Source organism: Dasypus novemcinctus, chromosome 8 (genome assembly GCF_030445035.2).
Source record: "Dasypus novemcinctus isolate mDasNov1 chromosome 8, mDasNov1.1.hap2, whole genome shotgun sequence".
NCBI lineage: Eukaryota > Metazoa > Chordata > Mammalia > Cingulata > Dasypodidae > Dasypus > Dasypus novemcinctus.
Window position 1 is genome coordinate 62,817,448 of NC_080680.1, and position 13,897 is coordinate 62,831,344.

Here is a 13,897-nt window from a genome sequence, read left to right on the forward strand (position 1 = left end):
TTCCGCACTAGAACACGTGCTCTGTTCCCAAGTGCCTGGCACATAGCCTGACACATCTCAGGTGAGCCATAAAGGTTTTCCGAAGGGATGAGCCATGGAAGTTGAGCCAAATGACCTTTCCTGACGGATCTCTCTTCCCTTGTCCCATATATTTCAGTCTCCAGTTCCATTGGCTTTCTACCCAGCCACTACACATGAGATTCCCTTTTAAGGTTTAATACCTTTGCATAGGCCATCCTCTCAGCTATCTTTTCCTTTTATGGGTGACAAAGTCCTACTCACCCATCCATGCTCTCTGCCTTCAAATCCTCCCTCTTTTGTGAAACCTGTTCTCTCTGGCAGGTTGCCAGAGCACTTTGCACAGACCTCCATGATCCCACGGGCCAGAACAATCTACCTTCTACAAATCTTTCTTGATTGATTTATACACTGAATACTTCCAAATATATATATATATTTTAAAAGGTACTGGGGCCAGCGATTGAACCTGGGACTTTGTATGTAATATGCTGGCACTTAACCACTTGAGCTGTACCGGTTCCCCCAAACGTACTTTAAAAAAAACTATTTTTATTTACCTATGGTGAGCTCCTTCCTAAGTGACAAGTATGGACACATAATATAAATAACTAGCATTTAGCTCCATGCTAAGTGTTTTATGTACATTATCTCATTTAAGCCTCGTTGTAATGCTAATGAGGCAGGTACTGTTATTATCTGTACTTTCCAAATGAGGAAACTAAAGCTCAGCAAGGTGAGATCACTTGACCCTGGTAGAAGTGAAAGACACCGCCAGGCAGTCCTGCAGCCAGCCCTGCTGGGGTGGGATTCTGGAGGCCTGTTTGCTCGTGAGTGCGCTCTGTATCAGTCCTGCTTCCGGTGGTGAGACTTGGGAGGGCAGCTCTGCTCACAGAGGGGCCATGGGGACCCTCTTGCTCCCCTGTAGCAAGGCCCTTGTTTGGCGGTGGTGGGGGTGGCACAGATATCCCTCTGCTAGCCAGATGGAGAGGCACAGATACTGGGCTGCCCTCTGCGCGCCTGAGGCTGTGCCTTCCCCAAGGGCAGCCAGGTGTCCTCCTGCCGCCACCTGGTGCTTATCCATGTGGCCCTAAGCCGCTCTGCCAGCTCACCTCTTGAGGTAATGCCAAGGGACCACAGGAGCCTAGAAGGCAGAGGAGACAGGGGCAGAAGGAGCTGCAGTCCCTTTATCCTTTCCTTTAAATGCAAAAACATTCCTTTCACATCCTTTAGGGAATAAGGCAATGGGCAACAAGTAGCATGTTTTGTTTTGTTTTTAAAGTGCACACTCTCTAGTAGAAAGTATATTCTGGTATAAAGGAGAAGAAAGTGCTGTGACATATGGCTTTAGTCTAGTTTCTATTTGTGCGTCACATGTAATTTTCAGCTCATTCACTGGGAAAATACTGTCTAGAGAAGTGGGTCTAAAACATTAGGGTAGAGCTGTTCAAAGTGTGGTTCTTGGACCAGCAGCATCAGTATCATTTGGAAGTTCATGAAGATTGAAGACTCGACCCTAGACTTACCAAGTCGGAATGTGAATTTAAACATGACTCCTAGGAAGTTCATAAGCATGTCAAGTTTGAGATGCAATGACCTAGGGTGCCTGATTAAAATGTAAATCTGGGCTCCATGTCTTAGTGATTCTGATCTACTAGATCAGGATGGGGTCAAAAAATCTAATCAGCATCACCAGTGAGTCTACTTCCTTTTTGAGCTACTGTGGCCTAGAGACAGGGTTGTGTAGTAGAAATAGTACAGGCACGGGGTTTAGACAGTCCTGAGAGCAAATCTCAGCTCTATGAGCTACATGATCCCAAGCAACTATTTCATTCCACTGAGCTTCAGTTTACTCAACTATAAAATGGGGATTAATGGAGGTTTAAAGATGATAATGTGGAAAATGTCTAGCACTGAATCTTTGACACATTGTAAGTGCTAGATCAATGGTGGTAGCTTGTATTCTAACTAAAAGGTCAAGCTGTTGTCTGTTGCTTGCACCAATGAACAGCGGGTTGTATCAGAGAGTTGATTAACTTCAAAGCCAGTGACAGGGAAGTCCAAGGAGGGGTGCTCACTAAGGTGTGCTGGCTATGGTTTTTCTGTTATTTAATGCTGACCTTGAAGACACAATTGCCAAGCTTCATTGTGCATTAAAATCACCAGGAAGTTTGGGGATGAGCCTTCCTGGCACTAAGGGATTAGTACCAAGCACCAACTAGTGACGCATTTGGAAAAAGAGCTTGACCAAAAGGGGGAAATATTAAAAACAAATGAGATTTTATGGCTAAGAGATTTCGAAGTGAGTCAGGAGGTCATTCCAGAGGTTATGCTTATGCAAGTCTCAGGAGGGTCTCACTGATTGTTACAGTAAACAATGCCTCATATATTGGTGCTCCTAAGGGCCCTAGAGACATCCAGATCCTATAGGCAGGACAGACAAGCTCAGGAATTCTGCACCCTGTTGGTGGGACTTACTTTGGAATTTATACTGCCCAGTGTAACTGAGTTAGACTCATTTATAGTTTCCCTACACATGGCTCTTCTGCCCCTTTTACTGAACCTGTAATTAGCACTATACTCATTAAATACACTTCCCAGACATTTACATCTCTGGTCCTTACATGTGCTGGTTGAGCTCTGAATCTCAGCAGAGTTGCAGCAGCTACTCTCCAGTTCATTGGACTCACCCAGCACAACTAACAAGGTGATTATGATGGACAAAGCCCAAGGAACAGAGAGAGTCTGCAACTGCAGGCAAGATAGTTCCATTCATCTGCCCCATGGGATTTAAGCCCTTCTCAATTAGAAACATACTGGGCATCAACATCCCCAAATCTTCAAGATTGGGGAATGAATAATGGACTAGAGTAGACTTACTATTATTCTATTATAGATTTATTACTATTCTAGCAATGGAAGAACTCGCATCATTGACGTATATATACTATTTTTTTTAAAGATTAAAAAAAATTATTTCTCCCCACCCCCTCATTGTTTGAGCTCGCTGTCTATTTGTTGTGTGCTCATCCTTCCCTGAGGAGACACTGGGAACTGAACCCGGAACCTCCCACATGGGAGGGAGATGACCAATCCCCTGAGCCACCTCTGCTCTGTCTAGCTGGGAGCTAGGACCTCTGAGAATGCAGGGTTCTGTGCTTCTATGCTAGAACATCAAGAAGAACAGTAGCTCAGAGGAGCAACGGGAAAAGGCAGTACCTGGACTTCCGTAGCTTCAATGCTGTGGGAGAGATTTCCATTTTGCACGGGTTCCGAAGCATCACTAGGTGGTGTCATTTCAACTTCAGTGCTGGTGCTGTTTGGGAGCTCAATTTTTTCTGTAACATAATTTAAATGCACACAAAAAGCAAATGGAATCAATGGGAGAAAAGAACCACATTGGAAAAAAATCCTAAAATGCAGGGCCAACAGAGAAGACAGGGGTCCCTGAGGGGTGCTAAGTGATGAATCCCAGGGTTGCTGCTGAGCCAAACAGCCAAGAATTTGTGCCATTCTTCCCTCTTCTGCCTTTTAGCATTCTCAACTTCCTTTTCCTTTGGAATGAATAGCTCTCTGGCTTCCCATTCCAGCATGATCTCTTCAATTTAGGGCCCTATCAGTTCCCATTATATCCCATTCTATAGTCCAGGCAATACTTACCCTCCAGCTGTTCAAAACAGGAATACTGACACTTTTAAACCCAAATCCTACCCAATCTACATACTACTCTTTATACCCAGGACCACACTCCTCAGCATTTTTCTTTTGTACTGCACTCTGCAAAGGGTGTTGGCCAGGTTGTGAAGAGTTGGGGGTCCCAGGTCTGCTCTGTCACAATTCAGAATTGGGAACCCAGAGCTTCCCCAAAGTCCTGAAGAATGCTAGTTAGCACATGCCACACCTGGGCGTCCTAGTGCAGGAAAGGCAGGGGGAGCTGAACAAGTAATAGAGGAAAACGTCTCAGCATTCTCAAATGAGAGGAAACCTTAGGCAGAGTGAAGCCATAGTCCAGCAAATACAAGTTCAAGTTTCCCCCTAAGAGTTGAGAAGGGATGCAAGGGTAATGGTTAAGCCCTGGGATTCTAGGACACTGGGAATCAAACAGTTTTGGGTTCAGACTCTGGCTCTGCAACTTATCCTGTGTCAGTGGTCCTTAGCAAGTGACTTAGCCTCTCTGAGCCTCAGTTTTATTATCTGTATAATGGGGGTAATGATGACAATGCTACCACTGACAACAATGCTATATACCAAATGTTACTTTTTTTTTTAAAGATTATTTTATTTTTTATTTCTCTCCCTCCCCTACCCCCCAGTTGTCTGCTCTCTGTGTCCATTCACTGTGTGTTCTTCTGTGACTGCTTCTATCCTTATCAGCGACACTGGGAATCTGTGTTTCTTTTTGTTGTGTAATCTTGTTGTGTCAGCTCTTCGTGTGTGCGGCACCATTCCTGGGCAGGCTGAACTTTCTTTCGTGCTGGGCGGCTCTCCTTACGGGGCCCACTTCTTGTGTGTGGGGCTCCCCTGCACAGGGATACCCCTGTGTGGCACGGCACTCCTTGCGCACATCAGCACTGCACACAGGCATGGGCCAGCTCCATATGGGTCAATGAGGCCCGGGGTTTGAACCGCGGACCTCCCATGTGGTAGGCGGATGCCCTATTCATTGGGCCAAGTCCGCTTCCCCAAATGTTACTTCTGTAAGGATTAAATAAGAGAATGTATATAAAGCACTTAGCACAATGCCTAGTTCAGAGCAAGTAAGCAAGAAACAAACTACTCTGATCCTCAATGCAGTACCTACCTTGTATAGAAGATTTCTTTCAGGGCTAAGAGGAACACTGCCAGGTGATCAGTGTCCAGGCACAGCAGTATCTGCTGTGACCTCAGTAGGAGGAAAATATAAAGGTTCCTAGGGCCACTGGCTGTGCTGGGTCAAGTCCTGGCTATCAGGGGAGAATGAAGCTATGCGGTTTAGTAGCAGGGTTGCCAGGAGGAATCTGCTCATAGAGTGTCAGAAGTTTTTTTTTAAAGCAACTTCAGAAGGACCCTACATTTCTGTTAACTAGTGCATAAGAGAATAATTTGAGCGTTACATAGAAATTTTTGGACTTGAAGTGGTCAAATTTTGGAAATTGTGGGGAAATATTTATGGATTTAGTGTGGAATACAAAGACATAAATGTATTTAAATATACAAAGTCATGGAAACTCAAATTTATTTTAGTTTTATTTATCTTAATTTTAAATTTGTTTTTTTGTAGTGACAAAGACACAGATGCATCATGTTGCTGTGTATGGCTGTGCTAGTTTATCTCAGCATGTTTGATTGAGTTAAACTAAAAATTCCTGAATACCTTGGGGAATACTAAAACTCTGTTTTGGGGAGTTTATTGGCTGAAATGACACAACCTTAGGATCCAGTTGGCAATGGCCAAACTTGACCCTAGAGATATGGGATACTGGGTACAAAATAGAGTTAAGAAGTCCAAGAACAGACATAAACAAAAGAGAAGAAACAACCTACCAGGCACAAAATGCAGCCCGATTATGCACATCTTAGCTGATGAAGTACTTTTACATGTCAGGCTGAGGTCTTGTTGCCACAGAAAATATGAAAATGAATCTTGGACTCACTTTGAAAAGCATGGGTTTTGGAAACATTGATTTTTAAAAGTCTATTTTCAGTACAAAATCATTCAGAGACCCAATCAATATTGGAAGGTTCCCAGGAGTTACATGTTCTCCTAGACAATTAAATTCAAGTCTAAGGTCACCCAATCACTAGAAGTAGTGCAGGGCCTGAATCCAGGCATCTAAATCTTTTATTCTATGCTGCCTCCCCTACAAAGGAGAACTCATTGAGTGGGGCAGAAAAATAGCTTATGTAATTTAAACATCACAAGCAACACAACCTGTACATCACAGTTTTATGGCATGGCTTTAAATTTTTTTACACAACAACCCAATATGCCCATTGTTAAAAAATTTGCCCAAGTTCATAGAAGCATAATGGGGGGGACAGGGCAGGTAGAATTAATGTACAATTCCAACTCCAGGAAGTATTGTTAACATTTTAGCTTATTTCCTTTCAGTCAAGATCCAATAGGATCTTGACTGCTTCTTACCCAAAGATTTTCCCGGAACTAAAGTCAGGATAAAGAGAGGCAGACACTTATCTAGAAGTGTCATGTATTTTGAGTGAAACACTTGAATTCTGCCTGCAGATAATTTTAGTTCCATGGGCAACAGCATCATTTATAGCATAGATTCAGATCAGGTTAAATTTAGTTTGAGTTTAGAATTAGTTATATTATAGTTATAGACAGGAAGATCATGTTTCAAGTTAAAATAAGATTCCTGAATGTCACGGTCTGGTCGCACAGGAGGCTCAAAAGAGCCGGCTAAAAGAGATCTGGGCTGATATTGCTGAATTCTTCAGAAAGGGGAGCAGAGCCATCTTGCAAGGACTTGCAGGAACCTGCAGGGACTGCAGACACCCGCAGGGACCCTGTGCGTCGTCTGGTAGTTTAGTGGAAGCACTGCCAGCACTGTTACAGGTATACACCCTGGTTACCAAGAACTTCAGAAAGGGTCCTCTACTCTTAAACAGAGACAACTGGTTAGCCGCTGGCTTTATTTCAGACTCCTCAGGATCACTTAACTCTTTTTTGTGTTCCCCGGCAGTTACAGGTGAAGGACCATTTCCATGCATGCCCTACATCCACCAAAGGAAGAGGGGTTTCTTTCCTGACAAAGCAGCAGCCCTGTGGACCTCTAAGTGTCTGCACTGGGTCGGGGGTACCCGTGCCGGATCCAGCTCCTCTGCTCCCCGCTCACACCCCAGTAAAAAGGGAAGGAAGTCTTCTCTGTACTCACCCACGTGATTGGCAGCCCCATTCTGCCTCTCATTCTCATCTACTGGGCATTTCTTCTTGGCAATCTTGTGGAGAATGGAAGCCTTTTCTCTGAACCGCCCTGAAACAAGACAAAGGGGCAGAAAGGAGAAGGGTGAGGAGGAAGATTAAGAGAGAGGCCTGCAGTGAAGGGTGACATGTTGCTCCCTCTGTTATGCTGTGTTCTGGCAGCAAACCAAATGCCCTGCGAGCTGCACAAAGGGTACTTTTTCTCTTTTGTGGATTCTTCAGTCCAGTTCTTCATTTGAGAACCTCAAGCAGCTAGACCCTACACAAAAAGTTTGACCTCCCCCTAAATGCCTGTAAAATAAACAAAAGCACCAAGCACCTTTACCAATAGCTACTGTTGAGATCCAAAGCAGGCCTAAAGAAAAAAGTTCATCTGGAGGCATAGCCATTTTCTGGGGTTAAATGCCAGTGCCACCTTGGCTATTGATGACCGGCCGGGAAGGCAAGCCCTTTGATTGATACTGGTTTTCAAACATTTATCATAACTAACATTGCAGTTTTTAAATGATTCAGGAACATGCTTCACAACTTTCTGGACCAGCTGAGTTGGCTGCAGTTAAAGTCTCAAGGAAGCAGTGATTTGACTTGGGGACTAGGGGAAAGAATGATCAATTAAGCATAGAGAGTAATGTCTGACGGTGATGTGCTGCATAAGGAGAGGTGCTGGAAAAATACCATTTTCAAAATCATTCTAAACAGTTATACCATAAATATAATGCATCATTTGTTTTCTGTTATTGTTGTAATTAATGGGTAAATGCATGCAACAAGCACAGAAAAAAAAAACATGCAAAAGTATAGAGATTAGGGGAACATAGCACATTTCTCTTTTTTTTAATCCTTAATTTTCTTCCCTGGGAACATTCAAGGTACAGAAGATTCTTATTCTAAATGGGCTGATTATTGCCTAGATTCAAATATGATGAGTTCCTCAAACACCACAACTTCTACAATATTCCCATTAGGCATCTGTTGTTGGTTGTGTTCCCTACCAGCATATTAACAGGGGATCTCATTCTACTTTTCTAGTTAGACCAACAACAAACCCAACAAAACAAAAACCAAAATGTTTCTCCTGGAGAGTCTCTTCTCCTATGATGGGAGGTTGGCATCCACTGCCCTTCCTCTTGGGTGGAAATCATGGGGGGAGTGGTCCTAGTGGTGACTTGTGTAAGTGGGTAGGAGTGACGGAAGCTATAAACTAGAGTGGGACTCCAATGGTGAAGTTGATGTGGGATGGAGCACCTTCTGCCTCACAAGCTCCATTAGTCATAAAGCAAGGCACCTTACTACTGCACAGGCAGCTCTTAGGATGTAAGCACCTTAGTCTAAGCAATGGATGTTAATCACAGGGCAACTCTCAAAGGAAGTTGGATGGGAACATTATTTGAGTAAAAGAGATCAGCGAGTGATTTGGGCTCCATAGGGGATAAGAAGGAAGAATGAGGTGCTGGGCATGACGTTCACCTTGAGGGATGCTGTTTCAACCCAAATCCTGAAGGGTATGAGTTGGTGTGGCCATGAGACCAAAGAAGGCACCTGGTTTTGAGTCAGGCGTAAGATTTTTTTGGGACTTACAGACAGGAGAGGCTCTCCAATGGTGGCCAGGTAGAGAATGCATACAGTGCTCCACAAAGAGACAAGAAAATGAGGTATGATATAAGGGGTTTCAGAACAAGGACATTCCATAGGGTGTGAGAACAGAGTTTCTGCTAGGGTCAGGTGAAACGTGCATGTGGGGTCTGGTGATGTTTTCACTATGCTCGTAGGATGGGCATTTATTGCTTTGGGAAGATTAGTTTATGACACCATCTATGCATTCTCTCCCTTCCGGGGAGGGTTGTTAACCTCTAGCTTATGTCTAGGTCATGCAGGCAGCTATGTGCTGAGGACTTGGGGTAGGGGGTCTGGGTCTCCAAAGATGCTGAAAAGCTTATGGGAGGGTCAACACCAGGCTCATGAGCCTGCAAAGTATTTTGATTTTGTTTCTATTTAATCTCCAAGGGGAAATTTTGGAAAATAAAAGGAGAGGAAAAAGGCCTGGGGGCTAGGAAAAGGAGGAGGTAAAAGGGAGCAAGAAAAGAAATAAAGAAGGTATATCAGGAAGGAGGAGGTTGGCAGAAGGCTGTGGTTATCGGGAGGTTGCCCTGGTAGTGTTGATGTGAGACATTTTCTTGGCTACCAAATCTCGTCACTGGGGGACTAGGTTAACAGATTATCTCTAGTACTCTCCAGCCTTAAGTCTGAAGAGGGGCTATTTCTTGCAGAAGACAACTGTAAGAAGTCCTCAAATTCATATGATAAAAAGCCCAGAAGAGGAAAAAGGAGGTCCTGAAACTTTATAGGGGATGATGGCTCTACTGATTAAACTGTTCTACCATGGTTTCATGGCCATCCTTTCCACAGAGAACATTATGCAACTTTACAAAATAAAGATGAACATTAATTGTTATTTTTTTTTTAAGATTAATTTATTTTTCTCCCCTTCCCCCTTTCCACCGCCCCCCGCCCCCCCCCCCGGTCCCAGTTGTCTGTTCTGTGTCTATTTGCTGCGTCGTCTTCTTTGTCCACTTCTGTTGTTGTCAGCGGCACAGGAATCTGTGTTTCTTTTGTTGTGTCATCTTGTTGTATCAGCTTTCTGTGTGTGTGGTACCATTCCTGGGCAGGCTGCACTTTCTTTCGCACTGGGTGGCTCTCTTTACGGGGCGCACTCCTTGTGCATGGGGCTTCCCTACGCAGGGGACACTTCTGCATGGCATGGCACTCCTTGCGCGCATCAGCACTGCGCATGGGCCAGCTCCACACGGGTCAAGGAGGCCTGGGGTTTGAACCGCAGACCTCCCATGTGGTAGACGGATGCCCTAATCACTGGGCCAAGTCCGCTTCCCCATTAACTGTTATTTTAAAATTACATATACAATAATAAGAAAACATTCAGAAAAGGAAAAAAATAAACCTGCTTAAAAAAACCCTGAAATTACGCAATCCAAATAATGTCCCAAAGTCATGAATCATGGCAGAGATAATATTTGAGAGAGACCAGCTAATCACATACTGTCTGTGGTTATGAGTTTTTTTTAGAGCTTAGATGTATGCCAGAGAGAAATGATAATAAAAGGGATCCCCAAAGCATGTAATAGACCAGCCACTCCCAATGGTCTGGCCATGGTCATTTATAAGCTAGTTTCCCCCAATTCTCCAAGGGTCAGAAATGATTCTGGAACTGGGCTTTGTAGGTTCTAAATATTGTCACAAACTAGTGGGCATTTTCTAGTAAACTCTGTGTCCTATGCCCTCATCGCAGCAGAGCCTCAGACCTTCCACGCTATTGAAAAGTGGGAGGGTTGAACCTTATTTGTTTTTTCTTGGGGTTTAGCCTTGAGGCAAGCAAAACTAAGGAGCATGGGACGCTGTCTGGGATGAGGGTGCATGGGTGAAAGGCCCACTTTTGGATTTCAGCATACTTGTGTGCTCACAAAACAAGTCATGCTCATGCCAGCCCAATCCCTGGGACCACCACAGAGTACCCTTTGAGAAACGCCGTGAGGACGAGAACAAAGAGGACTAGAGCAAGCATGTGGGTTTCTGGGTCATGACTCCTGGTGACTTGGGATAGGAAGGCATGGCACTTTTAAGACTTGTTCTGCCCCAGGCAGGGGACTATCAAGCAGGGTATGTGTGTGCAGCGGAGGCGGGGGTGGTAAAGCATCTGCCATTAAATGGTGTGATTTAGAAGCAGGTAGATCTGGGTTCAAGTATTGGCTCTCTCACTGGCTCTGCTGGGTGATGTTTGGAAGTAGCTGAGTATTTCTGAGCTTCAGTTTTCCCATCAAACAGAGATTTCAGTGGTACTGTCTCATGAGTTAAATGTAAGGCCTAAATGAGAAAATGTATGTCAAGGGCTTATCACTGTATCTGGCACTGGAAGAGCTCTGTAGATAAGAGGAAAAAGAAAAACAGAAAGCCGAAGGACGATATCGACATGAACCTGAGTTACTTTAAGAGAATTGTTGGCATTTTCTCCTCTCTCAATTCACACAAGCAGGGTTGAAGAGTCAGTCATATCCTGACCCAAATAATTGAAGCATCCCAGAGCCTTACTGGATTGCTGCTCAGGTTTCAGGGAGTTCTCCAAGTCAGTTCCAGAACTGATTAGGAAAAGGATCACTCTATAGTTTCCTGAAACTGAGAAGGTCAAGGTGACAGGGCTAGCATTCAGTTTAAACACTGATAACTTTGCAATCTTAAAACTGAAAGATGGTGATCAGCTTTCCCTTATCACCTGTGAAGACAGAATGAGGGTCAAGGAGCTCTGGATCGGCTCAAATGAACTTCCTGATGCCCAAGTCTCAACCCCTCTGTGTCTCAGGTTCAGAATTTGTGAAATGGGGATAATAATGTCTCACATGGTTGGAAGTTTCAATGAGTTAATGCGCATCAAGTTCTTAGATCGCTTCTGACATTAAAGTGTTCAGGAATTGTTACTCAGAAAGCTTGATTGTTATGGAAGGGAATGGCAGGGAATTCTTCCCATAAACTACTGAAAAGAAAGTTATTTGAAATGGAAAGATGCTGACAGCCTTAGCTGAAGCAGAGCTCAGTGGTAAAGGGGTTGCTTAGATAAAACTATTTTAGGCATTGATTCCACCGTGTCATGTGGGGTTGCACAGGTGGGACAGAGCTAAGTAACAGCAGGAGCTTTGTGCCTCGCCAGTGATAAAGAATCAAGATATTTTTGAGTGCTTTTCAAGGTGAACGAATGAGTGATTTTAACATGCTTTAAGGCAGCCTGAAAAAATACACTTTTTTTGTGGTGTAAACCCCTGAAGTGTTATCTTTTTATATAGTTTCCAATATTTGTATACTTAAAATCTCAGAAATAGCAAACTCTGCTCAAATCGTGAGACACCTACGTCAAAACCTAGTACAAAATTTTAATATAGTTTAGCTTGGCCTGAAAGTTGCAAAGGAATACCAGCTGAGTGTTCTCAGGAGTGTTGAGTGGGTGGTAGGGAAGGAAAAGATCAAAAGCATAAAGGCCTAATGTGAATAACAAAGAATTCTAAAGAACAACCAGGAATCAAAACCCTTGACCACATCGCTTTGACATAAAACAGAGGCCCCCAAACTACACTGCCAAATAACCTTGGAGAGTCTATTCCTGCAAAGGAAATGGATTTGGCTTCTGTTTGGTTGTTAATTAATTAAAACAGCCCCTGGAAATTTCTTCACATCTTTCCCACTGAGCCTGTAATAAGCAGGATTACAAAAAACAACCCATTTGGGTTGGCAATCAGATTAGCTCCTGGCCTCCAAAGAACACTGAGAGCACCAGCAAAACAGAAAGTCCTGGACAAAAGAGATGTGCAGATGCAAAGGGAGTGACAAAAACACCTCAGAGAACAGACCTTGGTTTGGGGGAAGGAAAGAAAAAAAGAAACAAAGGAACACTTGAAAAGTCGTTTTGAATCTATTTTTGTGTTTTCATTCTGCCTTTCTTGTCTCTTTCTTTGAAGTGTATGGGTTGGCAGGTAGCTTCAAAAGCAAAAGCGCACCTGACCTTTTGTCCTGTTTCTTCTGTACCTTTTTTTCTGGACATGGAGACTCAAGTCAGGCAGACAGGCCATTGTCATGCTGAGAAGATTTGCAAAAGAAATGATGTGGCAATAAACAAACTCTAACCTTGGGACATCCTGGACTCCTCTTTCTCTCAGAGTGCACAAGCCACCCATCAGCAAATCCCTATGAAATCTCTATGAAAGTCTCTACTTGCATAATATTTCAGGATCTGATTGCTTCTCCCTACCAGGCCCAGCCACCATCGGATCTCACCAGAACAATTCCAGTTGCTTCCTAACTGGTTTCCCTCTTCTAAACTTACTCCCCACTCGCCCCCACTAGTCTCTTCCCAGCATCCTTGATCTTTTTCATGTAAATCAGATCATGTTACTTCTCTGGCAAAATCCTGCAACTGCTCTCCAGTTCAAAGTGAAAGCCAAAGCCCTTACAATAACCTATAAGGCTATGAGGCTCACCTAGTCCACCTTGACCCTGTTCCCTTGTCTTTGTTCACTCTGCGCCATCAATGCTGGCCTCTTGACTGTTGTTTGAAAACGCTGTGCACTACCCCACCTCAGGGTCTTTGCATTTGCTATTCCCTCTACCTGGAACTACAGGGCTCACTGTCTCACCTCCTTCAAGTATTTGTTCAAATAGTTAATAGTACAGTTACAAAAAAATGTTGTCACAAATTGCCACATATGTACCATGCAAGGTGTTAATAACAGAGTGCTATAAGGGAACTCTGTATTTTATGAATGATATTTCTGTAAACCTATTTCTCTATTAAAAAAATTTTTTTTTTAAAGTCACTGTCTCTTTGGGGCTTCTCTGAGCAGCCTATTTATTTATTATAATTAAAATTGTATGATTTATGAGCAGCCTATTTAAATGTGCAATTTCCCACTCCAATATTCTCTGCCCCCCTTCCCTGGTTTACTTTCTCTAAAGCATTCATCACCTAATATACTACATCATTATCATCCTTTATTACCTGTTTTTTCCCACTAGCAGCCAAGTTCCATGAGGGCAGAGTTTTTTAATCTGCTTTCTTCATTGTTCTACAGCACCCTGTAGAGCTCCATAAATCCTTGTCTTTGTGGTTTCTAGGTAAGTAGATGAGGTTACAACTCTTTCATATGCTTTTCCTTAGCTGATGACCTAAAGAAAATCCTTTCAGTACCACTCAAACCCATAGCCCCAGTGGTGCTGAGGGGGGGAAGCACCTGTGAGAGCCCCAAACTTCGTAGAAGTAAATAGAAAATGGAGTGGACTGGGTCTTCAGGTTCCAGAGGTGGAAGGCAGAGTGGCTTATCATTTGTCCCCTTTCCTCACATTTCCAGGGCCAAGAAGGTGGGTGTTAAAAGGAGTCTGTGTCAGAGGAGAAGGTGTAGTGAG

The 13,897-nt window shown here is 43.6% G+C and overlaps 1 protein-coding gene across 5 annotated transcripts in view; it reads right to left on the reverse strand.

The window, feature by feature from the left end:
- SLC24A2 (solute carrier family 24 member 2) overlaps positions 1–13,897 on the reverse strand; it is a 353,299-nt gene that overhangs the window by 112,637 nt on the left and 226,765 nt on the right. For all 5 annotated transcript variants that reach the window (XM_058301921.2, XM_004446758.4, XM_004446759.4 and 2 more), the window contains 2 exons: positions 6,894–6,992; positions 3,238–3,356 (listed from right to left, as the gene is read on the reverse strand). In XM_058301921.2, the coding sequence (XP_058157904.1) occupies positions 3,238–3,356; positions 6,894–6,992 (218 nt within the window). The remainder of the gene's footprint in view (positions 1–3,237; positions 3,357–6,893; positions 6,993–13,897) is intronic.